General features: G+C 38.9%; 1 protein-coding gene across 1 annotated transcript; it reads right to left on the bottom strand.

Annotated features, from left to right (window-relative positions):
* Positions 1 to 21,881: 21,881 nt before the first annotated feature.
* On the bottom strand, positions 21,882 to 22,250 carry LOC103973615 (uncharacterized). The gene has a single exon (XM_009388244.3). The coding sequence runs from the start codon at positions 22,248 to 22,250 to the stop codon at positions 21,882 to 21,884; it is 369 nt and encodes a 122-aa protein (XP_009386519.2).
* Positions 22,251 to 23,319: the final 1,069 nt, after the last annotated feature.

The following is a 23,319-nucleotide window of genomic DNA, read 5'->3' as shown; positions in this document are numbered from 1 at the left end:
CATTCAAAAGTCATGCATCATCGTTAAGCATGATATTAAACTTCTCCATATTTTCATTAAGTCATCAAGCATGGTTTCGATCAAAATCGAAAATAATCAAAATGCACATTCTTACTTCTCAAGCACATACATAAGATTAATCTTACTAGGTGTACAATCATTAAAATTATATCTAACATTTTATTCCTAAAACATGCAATTATCAAAATTTCGAGCATGATTATATTTTTATATTTTAAATTTTAAATAAAAATAAAAAATACATCATGGAAAGCATCATGTAATTTCGAAGTAAATTGGGGGGATTTTGATTACCTCATCGTTGAAAGTGGTTAAGGCATAGTTTGCCACCTCGCCTTTCTTAATTTTCTCCTTGTCTTCGGAGGAGCTCGACTCATCCCAATTCTTATTCTTTTTCTTGCATTCAAAGCAAGCAGTTCTGTTCTTTTCATTCTTAAATTTTTGTTTCATTAACTTTTTAAATTTCTTAGTGAGTTCGAGTTCACCATCACTTGAGCTTATGCGCGAGTGGTCTTCAAATGTTCTATGTCCCAAATCCTTCCTGTCCTTTGGAAGGTTGTTCTCGAGTTTCCTTTTTATCATATTGTTCATTTCGTAGATCATTAGAGACCCAATATGTTCTTCGAGAGGGAATATTTTAAGGTCCTTGGCCTCTTGAATGACTGTATCTTTTGGATCCCAACTTTTTGGAAGGGATATTAAGATTTTAGTAACTAATTCAAAGTTAGAAAAACTTTTACCAACAGCTTTGAGTCCATTGATGACATCCGTGAAACGGGTGTACATGTCTCCGATGTACTCACTTGGTTTCATCCAGAAAAGTTCATAAGAATGCACAAGAATATTGATTTTGGACTCTTTCACTCGGCTAGTGCCTTCATGAGTGACCTCTAGAGTTCTCCAAATATTAAAAGCCGAGTGACATCGAAATACGATTAAATTCATTTTTGTCAAGTGCACAATATAAGGCATTCATAGCCTTTGCATTTAGAGAAAACATCTTCTTCTCCAAATCATTCCAATGGTTCATTAGAAGAGAAGACATTTCAAATCCATTTTCGACTATGTGCCATAAATTTAAATCCAAAGAAAGTAAGAAAACTCTCATTCGAGTTTTCCAAAAAGAGTAGTCCATCCCATTGAAAAAGGGAGGACGAATGAGAGAGTAACCCTCTTGAATGCCGAAAAGAGTCATTTCTAATTGGGTGTTAAACCAAAGTAGAAAACCGTGGCTCTAATACCAATTGTTAGGATCAGAGCGGCACTAAGAGGGGGGGGTGAATTAGTACAACGGATTAAAACTTGTAAGTTTAAAAATGAATTCATAAATATGAGGAGATTTCGTTTCGATAGTAACTTGAGTAGATGAAAACCGAAAGCTTGCAGTAATATAAATAACAATTTTAGGAAAGTAAGAACTCACACATTCAAGGAACATGCAAATTTAAAGTGGTTCGGTCAAAATGACCTACATCCACTTGCGAAGCCTTCTTCGAAGAGGCTCCCAACTTCCACTAGCAAATCACTTTGAATGGGAAGGACAAATACCCCTCTTACAACCTTTTACAAGTGGTTCACACTCTTACAAGTTTTCAACGAGAAAGGAGGTGAACACTCAAGCAATTGAAAAACAAGATTTGCTAAAGACTTTGCTAAGGCTTTATCTCGATTTCTTACTCCTCAAAAGTTTGTGCTCTCTGCTGAGAATTGAGGGGTATTTATAGACCCCAAGAGGATTCAAATTTAGGCTCCAAAATTTGAATTCTCTTGGGTTTCCGAGGCTGGCGGTGCCACTGCCTGTCAATGTCATATTGACCGTTTACTGGCGGTGCCACTGCCTGTCGGTGGTGGTGCTACCGCTTGTCAATTTCCACATTGACAGTGTTCTGGCGATGCCACTGCCTGTCGGTGGCTGTGCTACCGCTTGTCAATTTCCACATTGACAGTGTTCTGGCGGTGCCATCGCCGGAACTCTCGGGTTCTGGGCAATGCCACCGCTTGAACTCTCGGGTGCTAGGCGGTGCCACCGCCTAGTCCGGTGGTACCACCGTCTGATACTTCAGGCTTTGGGCGATGCTACCGCCAAGTTTGGCAGTGCCATTGCCTACACTATTTCAGCTCATTGGTTGGGCTCCAAACTTGGCCCAAACCAGTCCGAACTCAGGCCCAATTGGCCTCTAACCGGGTTATAGGATTAACCCTTAATCCTAACCCTAATTACATGTAAACTATGAGCTTAAGAGATAGTCCTAAGCAAGATTTTAACCGACAACATCGAGTTTCCTTCCGGTGAGCTTTTCGGTGAACTTCCGGCAGACTTCCGATACACCCTCGAATTTCTTCTGGTGGACTCCCAACAGGCTCCCGGTCTTGTGGCGAGTTCAGCGAGTCTTTGGAAAGTAGTCGAACCTCCGACGATCTCTCCGGCGGACTTTTGAAAACTTTGGCAAGTCCCTGATTCCTTCTCGGTTGGTTCCGGCAGCACTTCCGATGATTCTTCGAACTCTCAACGGACTCTCAAACACCCATCGAACTTGACTCCGGTAGACTTGCTTTATGTCTTCAAGCTTTTGTAGTTAATCCTGCATACTTAAAATAAAACTTTGATCGGGACAATTAATACAAAGCAATAATCAAGTTGTCCGGCATGTCATTGGTCCTATGACGCTTCGTCCGATTCTTTGACGCATCGTCCTCTCTTGCGACCTATTGCCCAATCGGTCAATTGACTCCGTAACTCCAATATCCTTGGCACAATACCCGCTCTTCTTGGCCCGATGCCCGAATCCACGGCCCGAAGTCTTCTTACGATACGTTGACCGATTCACCGGCCCGACGTCCAATCTTCTGACATGTTCCTTCGACACAACATGATTTTCCTGCTTTAATTGTCTCATCCTAATCAAAGCATCCTATGTCACTCAAAACGCAGATTAAATCATAAACACATATCAAGTGGTTTCATCATCAAAATACGAGATTCAACAATAAAATACCAAATAATAATAAGTAAAAAGACTGCGTGTCAAGTCACACGTGCCATCACTCACATGATTGGCTTGCAAGACACTTATAACTAGTACATATATCACTATGTATGAGTTCCAACCGCTCAATGGCTCTCTCTCCAGTTCCACTAAAACGAGAATTGGTCAGTTTTCCACTAAGGCAAGGCTCATAAGTTGTATATGACTCATAGTCGAATAGATTTAAATATCTATCCTTTAGTAAATTTTGAATCCTTCCCTCATAGATGTGACCTAGCCTACAATGCCACAAGTATGCACTATTCACCTCATATCGTTTCCTCTTAGGTACACTTACATTCATGATATGTGGAGCAATGTATAGTATAAACAAACCATTATGTAATGCTCCTCTCATGATGATCTCATCATCTAATATTATTGAACAACCATTATTCTCAAAATCTAATTTATATCCACTAACTATCAAACATGAAATGAAAATAATATTTTTGACAATAGCAGGAACAAAATAACATGCATCCAATTCAATAATAGCTCTACCAGGTAGATGTAGGGTGACCTCGCCAACAACTACTGTAGCAATTTTTTCTCCATTGCCTATCTTGAGGTCCATCTCGCCTCTTGCTAATCTCCTAGATCTTGCTAGCACCTGTAACGAATTACAAATGTGATAAGCACTACTGGTATCCAATACCTATGTGTTATCATAAGAGTCTAACAAATGAAGACTGATCATGAATGTACCTGAAGCTTCTCTAAGCTTCTGTTTCACCATCTCTATAAGGTACTCTTTGCAATTCCTCTTCTAGTGCCTATCTTTACCGCGATGGAAGCACTGGTCTTTATCCTTTGTCGGGTCTTTCTTAGCAACCTTTGCTTTACCCGGTCTGCCCTTGCCCTTCTCAAGGGACTTTTCTACCTTCCCTTTCTTTCTGGTCTCACCAGTATAGAGAACTGGCTCTATTTCTTGATAGTGCTCTTTACCTCCCTCAACATATTGAAGAGCTCAGGGAGAGTCATCTCAAGTTTGTTCATATTAAAATTTATTATGAACTATGAAAAGGAATATGGTAAAGACTGAAACACAAGATCCATACACAGGTTATCCTCTAGGACCAATCCTAGACTTGTGAGTTTCTCTATCCACTCAATCATCTTTAGGCATGATTTTGAATTGGTGTCCTCTTAGTCATCCTAGCGTGGAAGAGGCTCTTAGATATCTCGTATCATTGAGTCCTTCCCTGTTCATTAAATAGTTTATGGACATATAGGAGAATGGATCTAGCATCTATTTTTTCATGTTGTCTCTATAACTCAGGAGTCATGGAGCCTAATATGTAACACTAAGCAAGAGTGGAGTCATCTATGTACTTTACATAGCTAGCGATCTTATCCTTGCTTGCCCCTTCCTCGGGCGTTGGCATTACTGTATCAAGAACATATGCAATTTTCTTTACCGCGAGAACAATTCTCAAGTTGCGGAGCCAATCCATATAATTCAGACCAATGAGGCGGTTAACATCAAGTATGTCACATAAGGGATTTGAAAGCGATATTTTTTAAAAATAAAGATACAACAGAAATAAATAACATGCAAATTTTATAGAAAAATAAATAAATAAGATATGGACTTCTATCTTAATCTACTCCCACTATTTTTCTGGTGAGTCACGCGACACCCTTAGCACGTGAAACGGAAGTCTCTAGTAGACTTCTAGTGGGGATTGGGATCCAAACAACATTTTAGTGTAACCTCAAGGGACTCGACCAATCACACTAAGCCCAAAAAGGTAGGCAACTCTTGCCAATCACAACTCCTCGTGATTCCCATCATGTTCGGCCTCTGAATAATCATGGCCTTGAGGGACTCAACCAACCATGATGTTCGGTTAAGTTAACACCTTCATTATAAGATGAGTCTGATTTGATGATATACTATCGAGAGACTCGACCAAGTATACCATGTCCTCAGGTCACCAGTGACATCTTTATGTTGTAGGTAAGATAACAAATTGTGATATAGGTGAGCCTCGAGGGACTCGACCAACTCAACCTACGTCGAGAATCGGTCCCTACCTATAACGATGGAAGGCCACATGAGTTAATCTAATTGTCTCACATTTAATGACTTAATATTATCGTGAGAGGGGATTTTGATTCGGTCTCCTAATGGAACATGTCACACACATACATATTTAATATATATGTAGATCACATATAAATATATATACATATCTTGTAGATGTATAATCAATCATACATCACATGAGCAATCACACCAGATGATCATGGACCATAGCCTAATGTGATCAAGCCCGAGCCAGTGAGCTTAATCACTCACATCAAGATCTATATATACAGCGGTGCATCTCCATGCCCTATGATCGTCCATCTCATCCTCATCGGTTCCGTCGGCATCTTGACACATCTTTATGCATCACGATCGTCCATCTCGACCTCGTGGGTCCCACTATCGCTTCCACACTCCCGTTGTGCCTTCTCGTATGATTATAACTTAATCATAGGCACGCAAGCCCGATAATAAACGAGAAATAAAATGGAGGCTCGCAGGCCCCAATAATAATAATCGTAAGTACACACATCACACGATCCATGATCATCCGTCCACATCATACATCACATATACACATCATCATATAGGACTACTAGATAATAATAATTAATTAAACTATTTTAATTAACTATATGCAGTATTTTGGGAATCCTACCATAGTGTCACAGACAAACTTCTAAACAGGATGTTTGATATAATGCTTATGTATGTCCATGCCTTTTGGTATGTTCATACGTTGCACAGCATGTAGAGGAACGACCGAAGGCTTAATAGTCCCATTTTAGTTGGGTTGGTGGCCGCTTTAGGCTTGAAATAAAGGTTGTGTCATGTGGACACTTGTGAGAGATTTTCGGTTTGTAATGGACCATTTTGACCATTTATTGTGCAACTATTTAGAGCTTGTAAAGTCTGTTTGTAATTTGCATTGTCTATGAAGTGTTTTCGGAAATGTTTGCTTATGGATCCCAAGTGAGGTGTTTTCTTTAACCCGTTTTCTCTTTTGTGGGTCCTAAGGGACCATGGGAGGCTTCGGGGAGGCCGACCTTTGCGGACGGACACGCAAGGGTGTCGCACGACTTAGGCAAAACTAGCTAAGTCCGTGACAGATGGTATCAGAGCGGGACAAACACTCAAAGAAACACTTGACGTGCAAACGTGGGGGACCTAGCGGGGCTGCGTTGAGGGCAGTCAGCACACGGGCGACCGTTTGGGGGAAAACGGGCATAGAGATGTAGGGAAAAGGAGTCGCTCGGAGGAGCGGGCATCTGAGATTGGCATTCCGAGGAATGACCAACCCTTCGAGCAAGAGGCACCACGAGAACATGCAAGCTTGGAAGAATACGGAGCGCACAAAGGTTGGGGTGGCTGAGTTTGAGCTACGGCTCAACGTTGACAACAATACTTGATGGTGCTCAAGGCAAGCGAGGCGCTTGGTAAAGGATGAGACCATGCAAGGTGGAATGAGCTGCTCAGCGACGAAAGAGTTGTGCAAAGCTTACAGAGGTGAGGGGAATTGCTAACTTGAAGAATTCGGTACTCATGCATGGGCTTGTATGCGGATGATGGAATGTTCATGGCCATCCCAAGGTGACCGAAACTCAGTGCCATGGAGCATTGAAACTTTCTCTTCGGCATGGGAAGGATACGTCCGAAGGAGGTTGAAGTGTGCAATGTGTTCAACATGTTGTTAGGCCTTGAGGGGTGCAGTGGGGGCTGTATTGACATGGTGTCGTAATCTAGCAAGTGCGTTTGAAGGAGGCAGAATAATGCATAGCTTCTTCTTTAGCAAATCGGAGTAGTCCAAGGGGATGGTGGTCTCCGAAACGAAGAGAGATGTTGCTCCAACGGGATAGATATCCAGGAGGGATAAGTCCCGGCTCTCCAGAGGGAGAATCATGTGCAACAGACCGCACATATTGAGGAGGAGTACCTCAACAAACAACAACTCCATGAAGCTCAATGGACCGAGCAAGTGGCGAGGAGTTGTCGCATGATCTTGCTTGAGAAAATGCATTGGTGGATGCATTGCGAGATCAAGTGGGGGAGTGACCCAAAGAAACACAAATGAAGGCACACTTGGAGTCGATATGGAGATTGGACTCAAGCGAGGGCTGACCCGTGGAATGGTGGGCACGAGCGAGGGCCACCATCAACTCAATGCAAAAACGAGGAGCGGAGCAACATGGGTGTAACTTGGCGAAGTACCCAAGCCGTATGAAGGGAGCCAACATAGAAGAGGGAACATGGAGCGGAGGCACAGTGCTTTCCTTGGACAGAGGTCAAGGACATGAACTCTTGCAGAGGTAAGAGCAGGATCATGCTATTCTATGGGTCCTTCATTCTGAAGGAGCGGACTCATCTTGCATGGTGACAAAGACGAAGGGAGCTTCTGGGCACATGCACCTTATATCGGAGAAGCATTTGATGGAGGAACTAAGACGACTCAACTTACGAAGGTGAAGTTGGGCTCAGAAGGCTTTAGCATGGGGCAAGAGGACACGGAAGCAGGTACTCTTAAAGAATATGCCACTGTGTTGCCATTCAAGTTGCCAGTAGGAAGTGGTGCGTAGCGGAGATTGTGTTGGTAGGGGTAGAGGCTTAGGATCCAGACAATGGTGCACTAATTATAGCGAAGTCGATGGACTTCGGGAGCTACTAAGCGATGGACTATCCTAGAGCGGTGCTTTATCTAGGTGTGACCCAAGAGTGGGTGGATGAAGGTCGATTGCCAAAGGAGCGAACAAAATCGAAGGTGGAAGAGACCCTGCGATGTATTGGTAGAGGCCACACATGGAGGGATCACAATTCGAGTTCATCCCACAAGGATCAGAATGCAATGGAGATGTCACCAGGAGGCGACATGATGCAGTGAATCGTGGTGGAACAGTTCTTGGCAATGTGATATACACAACATAGTCTCGTGAGGGACTATATCATACAAAGGTATGATTGGGAGCTATTGGAAGCTCCAATTCGGTGAACAACACGATGGTAAGAAGGGCTATGGATTCAAGGAGTGAAGGCCATGGTACCGTAGAGGCGGGTCTTTCGTGCATGCATCGAATTTTACATCGGATGAAAGCCTTGGTCATCAGCATATGGGGGCTATGTTCTACCAAGGGAAAAGTTTGAATGCAAGTACTAGTGAGTCCCATGGGAGGGACTTGATCATATAGAGGTATGATTGAAGAAGTTGGAGAGTTGGACTGCTTCAGAGCTCATATTCGCTTAAGGGAGCCCGGCAAGTCAGAGGACAAGGTCGAGTAAGCGAACGTTGCTACCAAGGAAGCTAAGGAGAACAGAATCGGTGCAAACCCTATAATGCGATGGCAGAGGCCATGCATGGGAGTTGTAATCTGTCTTTCCATCGACCAAAGGGAGCTACTTAGAGAATACAGAGGTGTTGAAGCAAGGGGTCGAAAGGGGCGAGGAAGCAATAATGAGTCCAGAGGGACTTAGCTACCCAAAATCAAGCATCAATTAGAATGGAGGTAGACTCGAAGGAGTGCCACAGAGACATATCTACTGATCATGAAGAAAAGGGATGCAAATACGAGGTGATGGATAGTCGGGCCATAGGCATGGCAGCGCCATGGTACCGTAGAGGCGGGACTTCAGTAAAAGTCATTGATCCCTTGCTCTCACAGAGGGAGAGCGCTTGGTCGTGAAAGGGGCCGAGGAGGCGGAGCATGCAGAGGCAAACTCCGAAGTACCGAGACAAGGCTGAAGGGCAGAGGCCAAGGAACTTTGTAAGACTAGTGTCAACGAGCTTCTCATCAAGATAGCCGAAAGTGAAGGACTTCGAGTCATGCAAGAGTGCACGACTAAGGAATGAAGCAGGCAGTACGCGGTGTTGTACCTTTGCTACTCAGGGGAGTAGGCGACATGGTTGATGGAGAAGATGGTACAATCCCAGAGGTGACCAAATCTATTAGAGAATTACTCCAAGTTGGGGTGAAAACTTCTTGCAATCCAGAAGTTCGATGGCATTGAGAAGGTGAATCACAGTAGCTAACTCAATGCAAGGAGTGCAAACACTTCAAGTGCTTCAGAAGTGTGAGCAAAGAGCAGGCGAAGGCCAGTAACTAGCTCGATGCATGGAGTACAACCTCGAGGAGATGGGCGAAATCAAGTAACCTTTGCCTTCTCAACCCTTAAGAGAATGGGCGAAACCGAGTACCTCAATTCTCTTATCTATCCAGTAGAGGAGCTCTGCACAGGTTCAAAGACCCTTCGAAGATAATGGAAGACAATAGTTGTCAAATCCTCACCAATGGTGATTAGTGCTATTGAGAGTAGATTGTCTGCTTTATTTCCCAACGAAATGCTAATCGAAAGCGGAAGTGATGCGAACCTACTTGGAAGTGACAACTAAGTAAAAGAAGAGTCAATGGGTAAATTTTGTGGAGGAATGACCCAAAACTTTAGAAGTTTGCGAGATGATGCTCGTTAAAGCTCCAACGGGCATCCACCCAGTTCAAGCAGCATGAGGCATTTGAGAGACTAGCGCAGTAAGGATGGTCTTTTCCTTCATCTGGAGGATCAGTAGGAACCAACAGGGATCAACACAACTCAGCCAACCCCACACTAGAGTCAGAGTCATTGGTGAGTTGAAGCAGCATGGCGGATCAAAAGTTCGACTACTCAAAAACAGCAACGGAGAGTAGTTGGGAGCCAGGAGGTGCATTGCAGCTGGAGTAGAAGATTGAAGACTCAACAAAGGCAAGGAGTTGTAATGTCGGCAAAGGCTTCGACGAGGACGTCGAAGGAATAAGTGAGGGAGAATGTCACGGACAAACTTCTAAACATGATGTTTGATATAATGCTTATATATGTCCGTGTCTTTTGGTATATTCATGCTTTGCATAGCATGTAGAGGGACGACCGAAGGCTTAATAGTCCCATTTTAGTTGGGTTGGTGGCCACTTTAGGCTTGTAAATAAAGGTTGTGTTATGTGGACACTTGTGAGAGATTTTTGGTCTATAATGGATCATTTTGACCCTTTGTTGTGCAACTGTTTAGAGCTTGTAAAGTTTGTTTGTAATTTGCATTGTCTATGAAGTGTTTTTGGAAATGTTTGCTTGTGGATCCTGAGTGAGGCGTTTTCTCTAACCCGTTTTCTCTTTTGTGGGTCCTAAGAGATCATGGGAGGCTTCAGGGAGGCTGACCTTTGCGGACGGACACGCAAGGGTGCCGCATGACTTAGCCAAACCAGCTAAGCTCGTGACAATAAGGTGCCCCACATGACAGGTAGTTCCTTCTTAAGCAAGGAAATCTTACCATATAGAGACTCCCTGAAAATCAGAAATCCTAGGCCATTGGACTGTCTTACATGGTTAGGAAATCCTAGCCACTAAGGAGTCCCTTGCAACTAGGAAACTATGGCTGCAGGGTTACCATGGGTTGTAGGTGCCCCATGCAGCCAAAACTCCTGGCCGCTTGGGCAATCCCTGCGGTAAGGAAACCTTGGCTGCCAGGGGTGCCCCTTGCATCCAGGAAACCTAGCTACAGGGGCTGCCATGCAGCAGGTTGAGGGCAGCCATGTTGCTCTCGTTCCTACTACTTTTGGCCTGGCCGAAAGCAGTAAATTGGAGCTCTCGGCCAACGCTGCAAGCAGCCTTCAGCCAATCCAAGGGGCAACAATAGTTGCTGCCCTTTTTTCCCCTTTTATGTCAACAAATTTGACATCAAAAGCCCTATCTAAAACACCTCTTAATAGCAAGAAAAGGTACAACACAGATTTGAAAACTATAACAAAAAAATTACAGCAATCGCATAAAATAATTTCAATACAATTGAACACAACACACGTAGTTTAAACGCCATTTTTTTGCACGAGCAACCTGACTTTAATACCACTGTTAGGAAATATGAGGTGATAAGCACAGTGAAAGAATAGAAAAATAAAATCCCAGAATTCCTGCAGAAAAGAAGGTTTCATCGTCGTATAAAAGTTGGTGCGCAAAAACCCATGAAATTGAAAAAATTGCACGTAAGAGAATTACTTAGGGAGATCGTATATCCCTAAAAATTAGTAAATCTATGGGCGAGGATGAAGGTGGTCAATTGTCCTCTTCTCTAATGGTGATCCACATGGTAGGGGCTGTGACGATGCTCCTCAAATCGCTGCCCAAATCTCTTCCTCGCGTGCACCACGCAATCAAGAAGGTGCTACTCCTTCTTGCTATCCACACACCCCAAATAGGGGCCATAGTATGAAGAGGGAGAGAAGAGAATAAGAGGATGCAGCCAAAAAGAACCTCTAGTCTATGGGTCTTTGGTTCCCTCTTATTTATAGAGGCCCCTTTTCAACTTAACCCTAATAGATCCTACCATATTAGGTACTGGATCTCCATCCAACTATCCAAGTCTCTTAGATTAGTGGGTCTCTACCCAATAATCTCTTATTAGCTCTTATTGGATCACATCCACAGGATCCAATAATTCAGGGGCTTATTGGATATCCAATAAGATAGGGGCTCCAGTGGATATCTCATATCCGAACCTTTACTCGTCGCAACGCCTACCATATGTGTGTGACCCTTTATGCCCAATATCGAGCTAGTTGTGAGTCATACTTATCAAAACTCCTTCTAGCTCAATGAATTATTATCTCTATAATAATTCACTTGACTCATCGATTGCGGACGTACTAGGCCAGTACGTCGTAGTCCCCAATGATATAGGAAAATCCAATCCTTTGGACCTATCTAATAGAAGATAAGATTTTCCCAACTATATAAGGAAATCTATCTATTCTGTTGAGGAAAATCCTCCATTCTATTGAAGGAAATCCTTCCTATAAATAGGAGAGGGACATGTTAATATATTTAAGCTTTTTCATTTCTTCAATAAAGCTTCTTCAATAATTGTTCTTATCTTCTATTATTTTCATCATGGTATCAGAGCAGTGAGAAAAACGAAGCTTCACTCTTGCCTTCAGCTAGTGACCAACGCCGCTACAGCCAAATTCCTAAGAGGCTCCGTGGCCAATCCTTATCTTCCTCACCGCAATAGTCTTCATTGATCTGCCAATAGTCGGTGGACTTAATGAGAACGAAGGGCGAACTTAAGGGGAATGAAAGGAACGTCTGTGCCCTCACAGCAACAGTAATCGCAGCAGCAGCAGCGATCTGCTCTTGCTCTACTCACGACTCTCGCTCGTAAACCATTCTTTGCATTGATCCAAGATTGGTATCCTTGATAGGAGATTTCCCCAACTATACGAGGAAATCTCTCTATTCTATTAAGGAAAATCCTCCATTCTGTTGAGGCAAATCCTTCCTCCTAATCTGTATAAATAAGAGAGGGACATGTTAATGTATTTAAGCTTTTTCACTTCTTCAATAAAGTTTCTTCAATAATTATTTTTATCTTCTATTATTTTTATCACTATCTATCCTTAGTTACCACGTACCTATAATCCCTCATCCATCTAATATCCCAGAGACTATATACCGAGCATGGTGCTGTCAGGCCTATATAGTTTCTATACGAGTCTCACTCTAATCGGATTCTCCCGAAGAACTATTTCTCTCTCGATACGAATGACCCTGGTTAGGGATTTGTCTAAGCAAGAATACATGAAATATTCCTCTTATGACGTCGAGAGAGGATAATCCTCTATCGACACTCAATAGCCCTGGTAAGATTAGCTATCACTCTCAATGATCATCTGTGCTAGATCTGAAACCTCCAGACCTATAAGTCTGGTATCAAAGAGTGGACTAGATATCCTTAATGCCTCAAGTCTAAGGACCAGATACACCACTAGGACAACGGAATCGTTGTTTGATAATAAGACATCATTAACCATCCAACATTCCATGAGCGGATTGATTAGTGAACTCATTCTCCAATGAGTACCTATACTATATCCCTAGTGTCCCCACATGAGCAGCTATGAGACCAGCTACATCCATCATATGGATGGGTAAACAAAACATAAATCTGTTTGGTTATCTCGATATCCCTCTCGAGTAACCTATGACCTGGATTATTTAGGATCTATGTTTTAAAGGTGAATTGGTCTTATTATCATAATCTCATCACAATCTGATTTTCATTGCATAGATAATGGACATCACAATATATTCATGCAATAGGTAATATAAAGTGATAAAATACTGAATAATAATAATTGGTAAAAAACTGTGTCAAGTCACATGTGCCATCACTCATGTGATTGGCTTGCAGGGCACCTATGACTAGCAAATATGACATGATTGAATTTTTCTCAACTTAAATTTAAGACTACTTTTGAAAAAATATTATTTTAAACTCAAGTTCATTATATTTTTAAGATACATATAGATAGGGGGAGTCTTGTTAAGACCCCGTTATCAATTGATCTCTCGATGTCCACAACTTGAACTTATCTTTCATGATATAATATTGAGATCCTTCATGTACAATGATATTAAAGTAAGCTTTATTTTTACATAATTAAAACATTGATATGAAGAGAGAGAAGTAGTACCATGACATTATGGTATCACTTTATTTTTTTTTTACTGATGACAAAGGGGGAGAAATAGTAACTCATGGTATTTTTGTTAATAAAGGGAGAGAAGCATATTTGTTTATTAATCAAGAGGGAGAAGTGGTGACTAATGTTTGATTTATGCAAAGGGAGAGTTACGAGATCTTATAATTTTTTTATTATTAATGTTTGATTTATACAAATGGTTAATTTATAGGTATATTTTGATTGGTATTATACATTGATAAGTGTTGAAATTAAAAACTTGAAATGATTTTGGTTATATCTTGAAATTTGAAACTTGATTGACCATTAAGTTTTGGGCTAGAATAATTGAATTATAATATCGATAAGATCAAATTTCTTTCAACTTGAATTCAGTATATGCATGTAAATGGATATATGATCATTTGAGTTCAAGTTTCTTATAATATTTTAAAATGATAAATAGATAGGAGAGTCTTGTTAAAATACATTATCAATTGGTTATCATCATCAAAAAGGGAAAGATTGTTGAATCCCAGATTTTGATAAAAAACTAATTAATAAATTTATTGGACTAAATATATTTTTGAGATAAGTGATACAACAAATACTTCGATCATGGACTTGGATCACTAAATGGCTAACTATCGAGTAGAAGAATTGGACGTTGTGCTGAAAAATTATCATGCCAAAAATTAAACGTTGAGTTTAAGGATTGGTTGACATGTCGAAGATCAAACTTCATGCTATAGGTTCGGGCATCATGCCGAAAGAATCAGATATTACACTAGAAGATTAGATGTTGTGGAAAAGTCAACATGCTAGTGGAATAGGTGATATATTAAAGGAAAGGATGCTGTGGAAGGTTTGGATGAAGTGTTGAAAGAATGGATGACATACTGGAATAACGTACAACGTGCTAAAAGCTTCGTTAATATGTCGTATACAAGGTTGATTTATCAAAGTCTTGATCGAGGTCATTATGGGTCAGTTTGAGTTGGTCTTGGGCTGAAACTATGCCAACTTGTCAAGAAAGTTATTAAGCTTGACCTATGGCTAAATTGGGCCTGTTAGAATGCCAAATCGATGGCCTAAACTAGGATTAGGGGTAGTACCACTAGCCCCAAGTGGTAGTATCGCCTAAGTCAGCCAAAAAGCATTGTTTGTGCTTTTTTGACATTTGTGACGGTGGTATCACCCATCCCGGCGGGCGGTGGCAATACTACCTAGGACAATGGTAGTATCGCTAGAGCTCCTATTTTCCACTTGGTTGTAGTTATAGTATCATTTACTGTTGATGGTAATATTGCCCATACCTCAAAATTTTAGGGATTTAATTTTTTGACTTCATTCTTGAAGCCTTTTGGGACCTATAAAAACTTCATTCAGGTTTGATTGATGGAGTATCTATTTCTGAGAAAAAAAAGTATTGTAAACTCTTATTTGGAGCATAGTTTGAGTCTCCTCCTTCTTTTGAGTTTGTAATAATTTTAAGTTATTTGAGGTGAGAGATTTTGTATAAAAAGAGTGTGTGAAGGTTATCTCCTCAGTTTGAAAAAGAAGAAAATTATAACAATGGTAATTGATCTTTGCTCATTAGAAAGAAGATTGATAGTGAAAGCTTGTGGTTTTGAGGGAAGAGAAATTAGAAATGGACATAGGTTGGAAAGACTGAACCACTCTAAATTGGTATGCCTCTCTTTACTTGTCTTTTACTTGTGTTCTTTTACTTGCAACTTTAACTTGATCAATTGAGTTTTTAAAATGTGTTGATTTATCAATTGAGTTTTAAAATTGGTTAAAAATATTATTGCACTAATTCACCCTTCCTCTTAGTGCCATTAAGATCCTAATATAAAGTGCATCAGCATATATATATATATATCACTATTCACCAATTCTTATACCATCAACACAGCCTAATAATTCCATCGAGCCTGAACATCATATGACAATATGCTCCAAAAATAGCATCTTTAAACCATATCAAATCCTTGATCTATATGCTACCACAAGCTTTCCACCCAACCCTACTGAAGTCTAAAAATCTTTATACTAGTATAAAGTCATATGTGAGGAATACGATGCCTTACTCTATAATACCACATGGACCCTTGTATCATCTCACCTCATACAAAATATCATCTAGTATAAGTGGATCTTTTGAATTAAGTGAAATCTAAATGAATCTGTTACTAAAGGGTTTCACCAATGATTAAGTATTGATTTTATAAAAACTGTAGCAACTCCCTTGTTCCATCCACCCTCAATATCCAAATCATGTTTGTAAACTATGTAAAACTATTTATAAACTTCGCTAAAATTCAAGAGCCTGATATATTGAACTTGACTCTTTTTTATATCAGTCGACTTTGTCAACTCCAAATCCGATAGTTCTTTATTCCTACGATAATAAAAGATATGTATTATATATTTATTAATTTATATAGATAACACTTTCATTATAAATAATAATTTCTTAAGTAATTGATAAGTTGATTCTCCATCAAAGACCTAGGAGTCTTAAGCTATTTTATAAGGGTGGAAGCAACATTCACATCTTTTGGGCTTTTATAATCTCAATATAAGTTCGAGATCTATTATAAAAAAAAACACATTGAATGCCAAAGAAATTATTATCCCACTGTCCTCTATTGAGTCACTCAAATTATATAATGACAGTCATAGATCCCATATAGTATTGACAAGTACTTGGTTCCTTGTAGTATTTATCTCTTACACATTTTGATATTTCATTTATAATTAATAAATTATTACAATTCATGTATTGGCCCTCCACTACATATTCGTCTATACTAAAACGTATTATGTTATGTCTTAAAGGAACTTTTAATTATGGATATCTTATTCATAAACACTTATCCCTTTATCTTCGTTCCTTTATCGTTGCTTATTGGGCATGCAATACTGATGATAGTATATCTACATCATCTATATTGTCTTCCTTAAAGTAAACTTGATTGGAATTCTAAGAAATAAAATATAATTGTAAAATCTACAATTGAAGCTAAATACTAAGTCATTACCACCATTGCTATAGAACTCAATTGGGTCATCAATTTACTATATGAACTTAACATTACCCCTTAATCCACTCCAATAATATATTGTGATAATATGGTGTTATCTACTAATGCTCCAATCTGGTATTTCATTCTCATATGAAATACATTATTATCGACTTTCACTTTGTTAGAGATCAAGTTGTTAGATGTTCACTACATGTTTCTTCTGTCATCCAGACTTCTGAATAACTAGTTGACTCCCTCGTAAAGCCTCTCTCTCGTAGGATATTTCAATTACATTATTTTAAAATTGACTTCCTTAATGAAAGTTTAATCTTATTAGAGGATACAATAGAGGATTAGACAAATATGGAATGACAATTTTAGATTTTTTATATGTTCTAATTTGAGAATCAACCATCATGATATATCTGCATGACTCGAACATATGATTGAGAATTTTTTTTTTTAATTTATATAAATATATATTACGTCGATGAATGATATTATCATCTTTTTTATAGTAAATCCTTCACTTATGATTTAGACTCAGACTTTAACAATTTAGGAAAGTTGAATGATCAAATAAACTTTATCAATTAAGCTATAACAAAAGCTGTCAGAATTTTATAAGACGAGATTCCCAACTTCTAATCTAAGATGAATAAGTTGGGTACATTTGAAAATAAATTAATTAGGTATATTAAAACATCTTAAAAGTTCGTTTTTTAACATATGTGATGCTCACAAGTGGATTCTGAGTATATTATCTATCACTTGTTGAATATTACATTAACCAATCTAGGAACATCTTGAAAGTGGTCAAGATGGTGGGATCTCTCACCAATCAAATATGATAGTAGGCGGATTCACCAATAATTCTATAAGGAGCTCATGTCTATTTAAAACTATATGTGATGAGTTAGTCTCTAACTAAAGAGATTGAAAAAGAATCAGCCAAGCTTGTTATGTAAAAGAAGGAAAAAAATGTGACAAAAGAACAAGTGAGAGAAAAACTCGTCAATATCTTTATACCAAACACCTAAAACTACCTTGACAAACTATCCATGATGGATACATGTAATATAATATGTTGCAAACTCTTTGATTTTGGACTTTCAAGATAGGTTGCAAGTAGAAAACTTCCAAGGATGAATTTAATGGATTTTTACACCCTTTTTCAAAACATTTATTCTGTCATGATAATTAAAATTTTCATAAATTTTACGGTGTTTTAGGGTTTTATTTTTCAATCATTTAGGTGTTGAAGTTGATTAGGTCTTTAAGTCACTAAAACTTGTGTTTTCAAAGTTCTATGTGCCCTTTTACATAGGATTTAAGTGACAGGCTTTTTTCTTAAAGGAAAACTATTCTTCCTTAAGCCTCGTTTGATCTGATAAATATGGTAGGATTATAAATCCTAAATCCTATGCGTGAGATGGTTGCCATTTTATGCAATCAAATAGCATTAGATTAGTAGAATTTTTCCTTCTCCTACTTGTTCCCTCTGTTAGAGAAAATTACATCCTACCAATCGGTAAATCGGTGTCGGTGTCAGAGCGAGCAAGATGATCTTCACGACAATCAATTGCAATGCTCTAAATGGCAATAACAGCTCATTAGCCTTCATCCAGAGTTCGGACACAAGGTTGAATTCTTTTTCACTTTATCTTTCCAATTGTATTCTTTTTCTTTTTCTTTTTCCAAACATATATTAGGAAGTTTAACTTGAGTATCTAAAGGATCACACCCGGAAACTTTCTTGGCACCCAGGCTAGCTTCTAGCACATTAGATGGAATCGGATAGTCTGCCATAGACATAGTCCGAACCAAATCGAGTTAATCAAATCACTCCAACAATCGTCAACATCACACAATATAAGCTGTTAAGAATATAATGACGAAGTAACGATCTAGCTCACAAATTATAGTATCACTTTTGTCAACAAGAACAATGCATATATATCACATTAAGATTATGATTTCAGTGACCATTAATATAATGAAGCAATCCTCAATACTTTGAATGAAACAAAGAAGAATCGATGTATCACCACTACACGTTATAATCTGCAACGGATTCAGCTGATGAAAGCATCCACATAATAACCTTCAATTAATAAATAAAAAACATTTCGATAGTGATAAGGATTGAAATTTTAAAAGAATATATGTCGCTTTTATTTGATGAGCCCGAAAGTGACTAATGGCAATTGTTTACCATCTTAATGGGTTGTTATAATTGGAAATTAATGCACTATGAATTTAAAAACACCAAAATAATAAAATATTAAACACGTACTTGATAGATATAGCACATTTACACTATCAAAACTATTTTTTTTTAGAAACCTGTTAAAAAAAAGAATTTTGTAATTTTTTGCAATGCACATAAACTAATTCAGAGACAAACAGTACATGCTTAAATATTTACTTAGCATTTCCATTTTAGTAAAAAACGCATATTAAACTTGTTATTTGAAAGCTTCAATAATGGAGACAGCACTAAGGAGAGATTTGTGGTGGACAAACAAAGTAATCTTTACATTAAACAAATAAGACAAGAGAATATGAAGAAGAAAATTTCCTTTCTCTTTTTCTATCACATGAGGATAATTTCACCCATTGACCTGTTGACTTATCTGACAACCCACCATCATCTGGATAAAAATGTTAGTAGAAGAACCCACGTATCTTCCTTTCCTAAAGAGAAGGGTGAAAGGGTCACGATCTTTTACCTCTGACTAACTACAGTGTTGAGAAAAGAAGCATAGATCAATTGTCGGGAACAAAATAGTAAACATAGTACTCGATATAAGATTTCTTCATACTTTACGCAGCAAGGTTTAATAATTCTATTTCAGTTAGATTTGGTGGTTTAGACTTATAAATAAATATTATGTTATGTGAACATTTGTGAGAGATGTTCAGTCTATAATAGATTGTTTGGACCCTTTGTTATGTGACCATTCAGAACTTGTAAAATTTGTTTATAATTTGCATTGGCTATGAAGTATTTATTGAAATGATTGTTTGTGGATCTCGAGTGAGATGTTTTCTCTAACTTATTTTCTCTTTTATAAACCCTAAGAGACCATAGAAGATTCCGGGGAGGCTGACATTTACGGACAGACATGCAAGGGTATCGCATGACTTAAGCAAAACCAACTAAGTCTATGATAGCCTAGCGTAGGCGACCATTGTTCGCTTATCCCAAGCAAGCACTAGCCTTAATAAATGATGCCTCTACAATCGTCTTTTACTGATGACATGTCATGGGAAGATGTACTTATCGATCATTGATATGAATGAACCTTTGAAGGACATAAAAGCCTATGTTGATCACCCACTAGCCTCCCTCGTCAATTACTCAAGTATAAAAGCCAACCCTAGAGCTTTTATACTTGGAGACCGACACATAAAAAGCCTTACAATTCCCACTCCCTTCAAAGTTAGAAACTCCATCAATAATGATCACTTGTGTAGGGTTCCGGACGAAGCTAAGATGCACCTTAGCTCATCAGGAAACCCATATCACCTCAGTCCGACATGGAAACCACCTCGGGAGTACAAACAACACTTCAGGATTGCTTCAACCGAACCTTCCACCTACTCCAATCATCTCTCATGGTGACATGAGCCATCAGCACAAGCTTATATCTTCAGGACAAAATGAAACCTTAATACCTTCCCAATCAACAACACGAAACAACAAAAGACCGTCTTCAATTTCACAGTTCCTTTCTTTTTCTACCCTCACAACTCACACATCCACTCCCCTTGTCTCCACAGCATCTCTCTCTCTCTCTCTCTCTCTCTCTCTTAGAGACATACTATCTACTTTCAATATATACCTAGTCTCGTTTATTTTCCTCGATTTAAGTAAGTGCAGGGAATAGAGTAAGAAGCCAATTCCTTAATTAATTTGGTGTCCGAATAGAGTCCGATTTGAACTCCATCTAAACATTGGCGGCCACCGAAGTAATTGATTTGGAGAATCTTTTGCGACTAAAAGCTTGTTTTTTTGCACGTCAGCCTGTCTGAAACTGAGTCATCGTTATCATTCTTTCGAAGTGATTCCACCAGCGACCTTCACGCGCAGCCACACTTGTCGCCTTTCACAACCATACCCTAATGTCATTTTGTGTTCGCATTCACAATTTTAGCTTGAAGTGAATATTTTAAATCATTGGAACCAAAGGAGCATTTTCTTTATCCGTGAGCTAATTATCCTTTTACAATACCTCATATTTGTATTTTTTTTTCAAATAAAACCCCTATTTTTATAATACTCACGGCGAGCTTAATTTCCATTGGAAACCACTCACTCACATATAAATCATTTAATGAAATCTGAAAACATATACCATGGCTGACGGTGATTTGAACTATTTTGAACATTCGGTTATCATTTTTTTAATAGAGTTATAGTGTTTTGGTTCAGTAACAAAAAAATACCATAAATCTATTAAGAAACATTATGATTAGATAATTTTTTTATAGATATAAATTGAAGTTAAAAGAACAAAAAAAAGAGGATTCATCATCTTTTATGTTGAAAAAGATGCTGATAAATAAACCAACAACATTATTTCTTTATCTTTTCCTTGATGTTTGCACTTATGTCCTCATCATGGACGCATATATGTCATTAGTATTAAAGGGATTGTTTCAAATTGAACTTTTGGGATAGATGTTATCTCGTGGATGATATGAGATTTGAATGTGCTATAACCATCATACCAATGCATGCATATCTAAGATTTCTCATATCTCATGGATGATGATTGTTTACATTTGACTAAATATATTTCTTTCTTTCTTGCCAAAAAATAATAACAAGTGAGATGTAGGTCAGGTATGTAGGAGAGGATGATATTGTTTTATATTCTCCATATCATTTATTATATTAAAACCTACAATAGCACTCTGCAACTTTCCATAATGACATACACTTTCCATTTCACCTTTTTACTTCCACCAGCCTCCACCATCTCGTTTGCATCATTTTCATTTCACTTGTCTATTGCTGGTGCATTCTTCCACCTCAAACTTTAATCTAAAGAACCCACAATATATCATGCTTTACAACTTAATCAATGCCTTGTCATATCTTCATCGATCACCACGCAGATGTTTCATTAATTTCTTATTAACTCTTTCAGGGCATACAAACTTTTATATATATATATATATATATATATATATATATATATATATATAGTTTAAACTCTATTAACCTTTTGGAAATCTTTAGCTTAAGAAGAAAGAGTTCACAGTAGTAACTTCTACTCTTCCATGTTTAGTGAAGTAGACTTCTTGCTTCAAGCCGCCTCTGCCAATTGACCCTTGCTATGAAGTCCGTCGCTTTCTTGTCTATCTCACTTGAGTCCTTCTCTTCTTCTCCATCCAGGTCTTCGTACCCAGCCACCATTCCTTCTCCTTCTCCTCCTCCGCTGTCATCTTCTTCATCCAAAGCCCTGTCCGTCACATGTCCCTTCTTGCTTTCGTCCTCGGCCTGCCGTTCGAGTTTCACCTTACTCTTCATGTACTCCTCGTAGATATCTGCTGACTGGTAGGACCTCGACAACTTGGACTCCCCGATGAGGAAGACGACAATGACGTTACACACTACGAAAAGGCATTTGGGACTCAACATGACTGCCGCCATGCTGGGAAGAGACACGGAGAAGAAGAGGCTGAGACACGAGCACACAGGATGAAGCCATAAGGGGCACGAGAGGAGCAAGCCAAGGGATGAGACTGTTAGCAAGTATTGGATGAGCCTTGGGATGAAGCACTGTTTCCTTCTTCTGCATCGCTTCATGGCTTGAAACTTCTCTATTCTGATGGGATCCATATGAATCAAGCGAAGCTGTGGCTATAGAACATAGATACTTGAGGGTGGTTTCAGATCTGCGTGGAGAATGTTGTGAGGAGGTAGGAAGGAATTGCTGAAAGAATTCTCATCCGACAGAACACATATGTATGCAATAGGAGGGTTAAATAGGGAGGCGGAGGATGCACTTTTGGAAGATGATCCACATGGTTTGATTTAGGTATGTGTAGGAGGAGCTAACTTTCCAAAAGGCTTGTGAGGCAATGGGATGCTTCTTTGCTTTACTAAAGCCACCACACTGACTCCTGTTTGATGGTTTTCATGTGGCACATTTGGATGGGCAAATACCACAACAATTACAAGTGCACTACAAGGAGCACAAATTAATGAATATGCCACAGGTGAAGATGTGTTTTATGTGTTTGTTCTTGCACTATATAATTTTCTCTAATGAGTTGTTTCGAATCTTCCTACTTCCTCTAAGGTGACGTTAATTGTCCTGGAAACATGAAGAACACCATGTTTGACAATTGCTCCTAAAAGCAAGAAGCAGGAAGGAAACAACCAAGTGGAGAAAAGCATATATAGATTATTCCGATCAAAATATGGTTCTTTAGAATAATGTGACTGCGACTGATCATGGTCTCGAAAAGCATCTATTTGATCTCCTTGGAATAGTTTGTAATCCGATCAAAAGCTTCGAAGTCACATGTCGATTCTTGCAAGTTCTTGAATGAATCAGAAACTTCCATTGATATCTGCTAATTGATGTTGGAAATTGATACTAAGGCAGTGCAAGAATTGCCTCACACCGTGTGCACACAACGTGCTTTTTGTTCAAACTGGTTTAAGGGGTCAGTGAGAGATCCACTGCTGAATCACTGCGCCAGCCTCCACAAGA

This window comes from Musa acuminata, chromosome BXJ2-1 (genome assembly GCF_036884655.1).
Source record: "Musa acuminata AAA Group cultivar baxijiao chromosome BXJ2-1, Cavendish_Baxijiao_AAA, whole genome shotgun sequence".
Taxonomy (NCBI): domain Eukaryota; kingdom Viridiplantae; phylum Streptophyta; class Magnoliopsida; order Zingiberales; family Musaceae; genus Musa; species Musa acuminata.
This window is presented reverse-complemented; position numbering and strand designations above follow the sequence as displayed.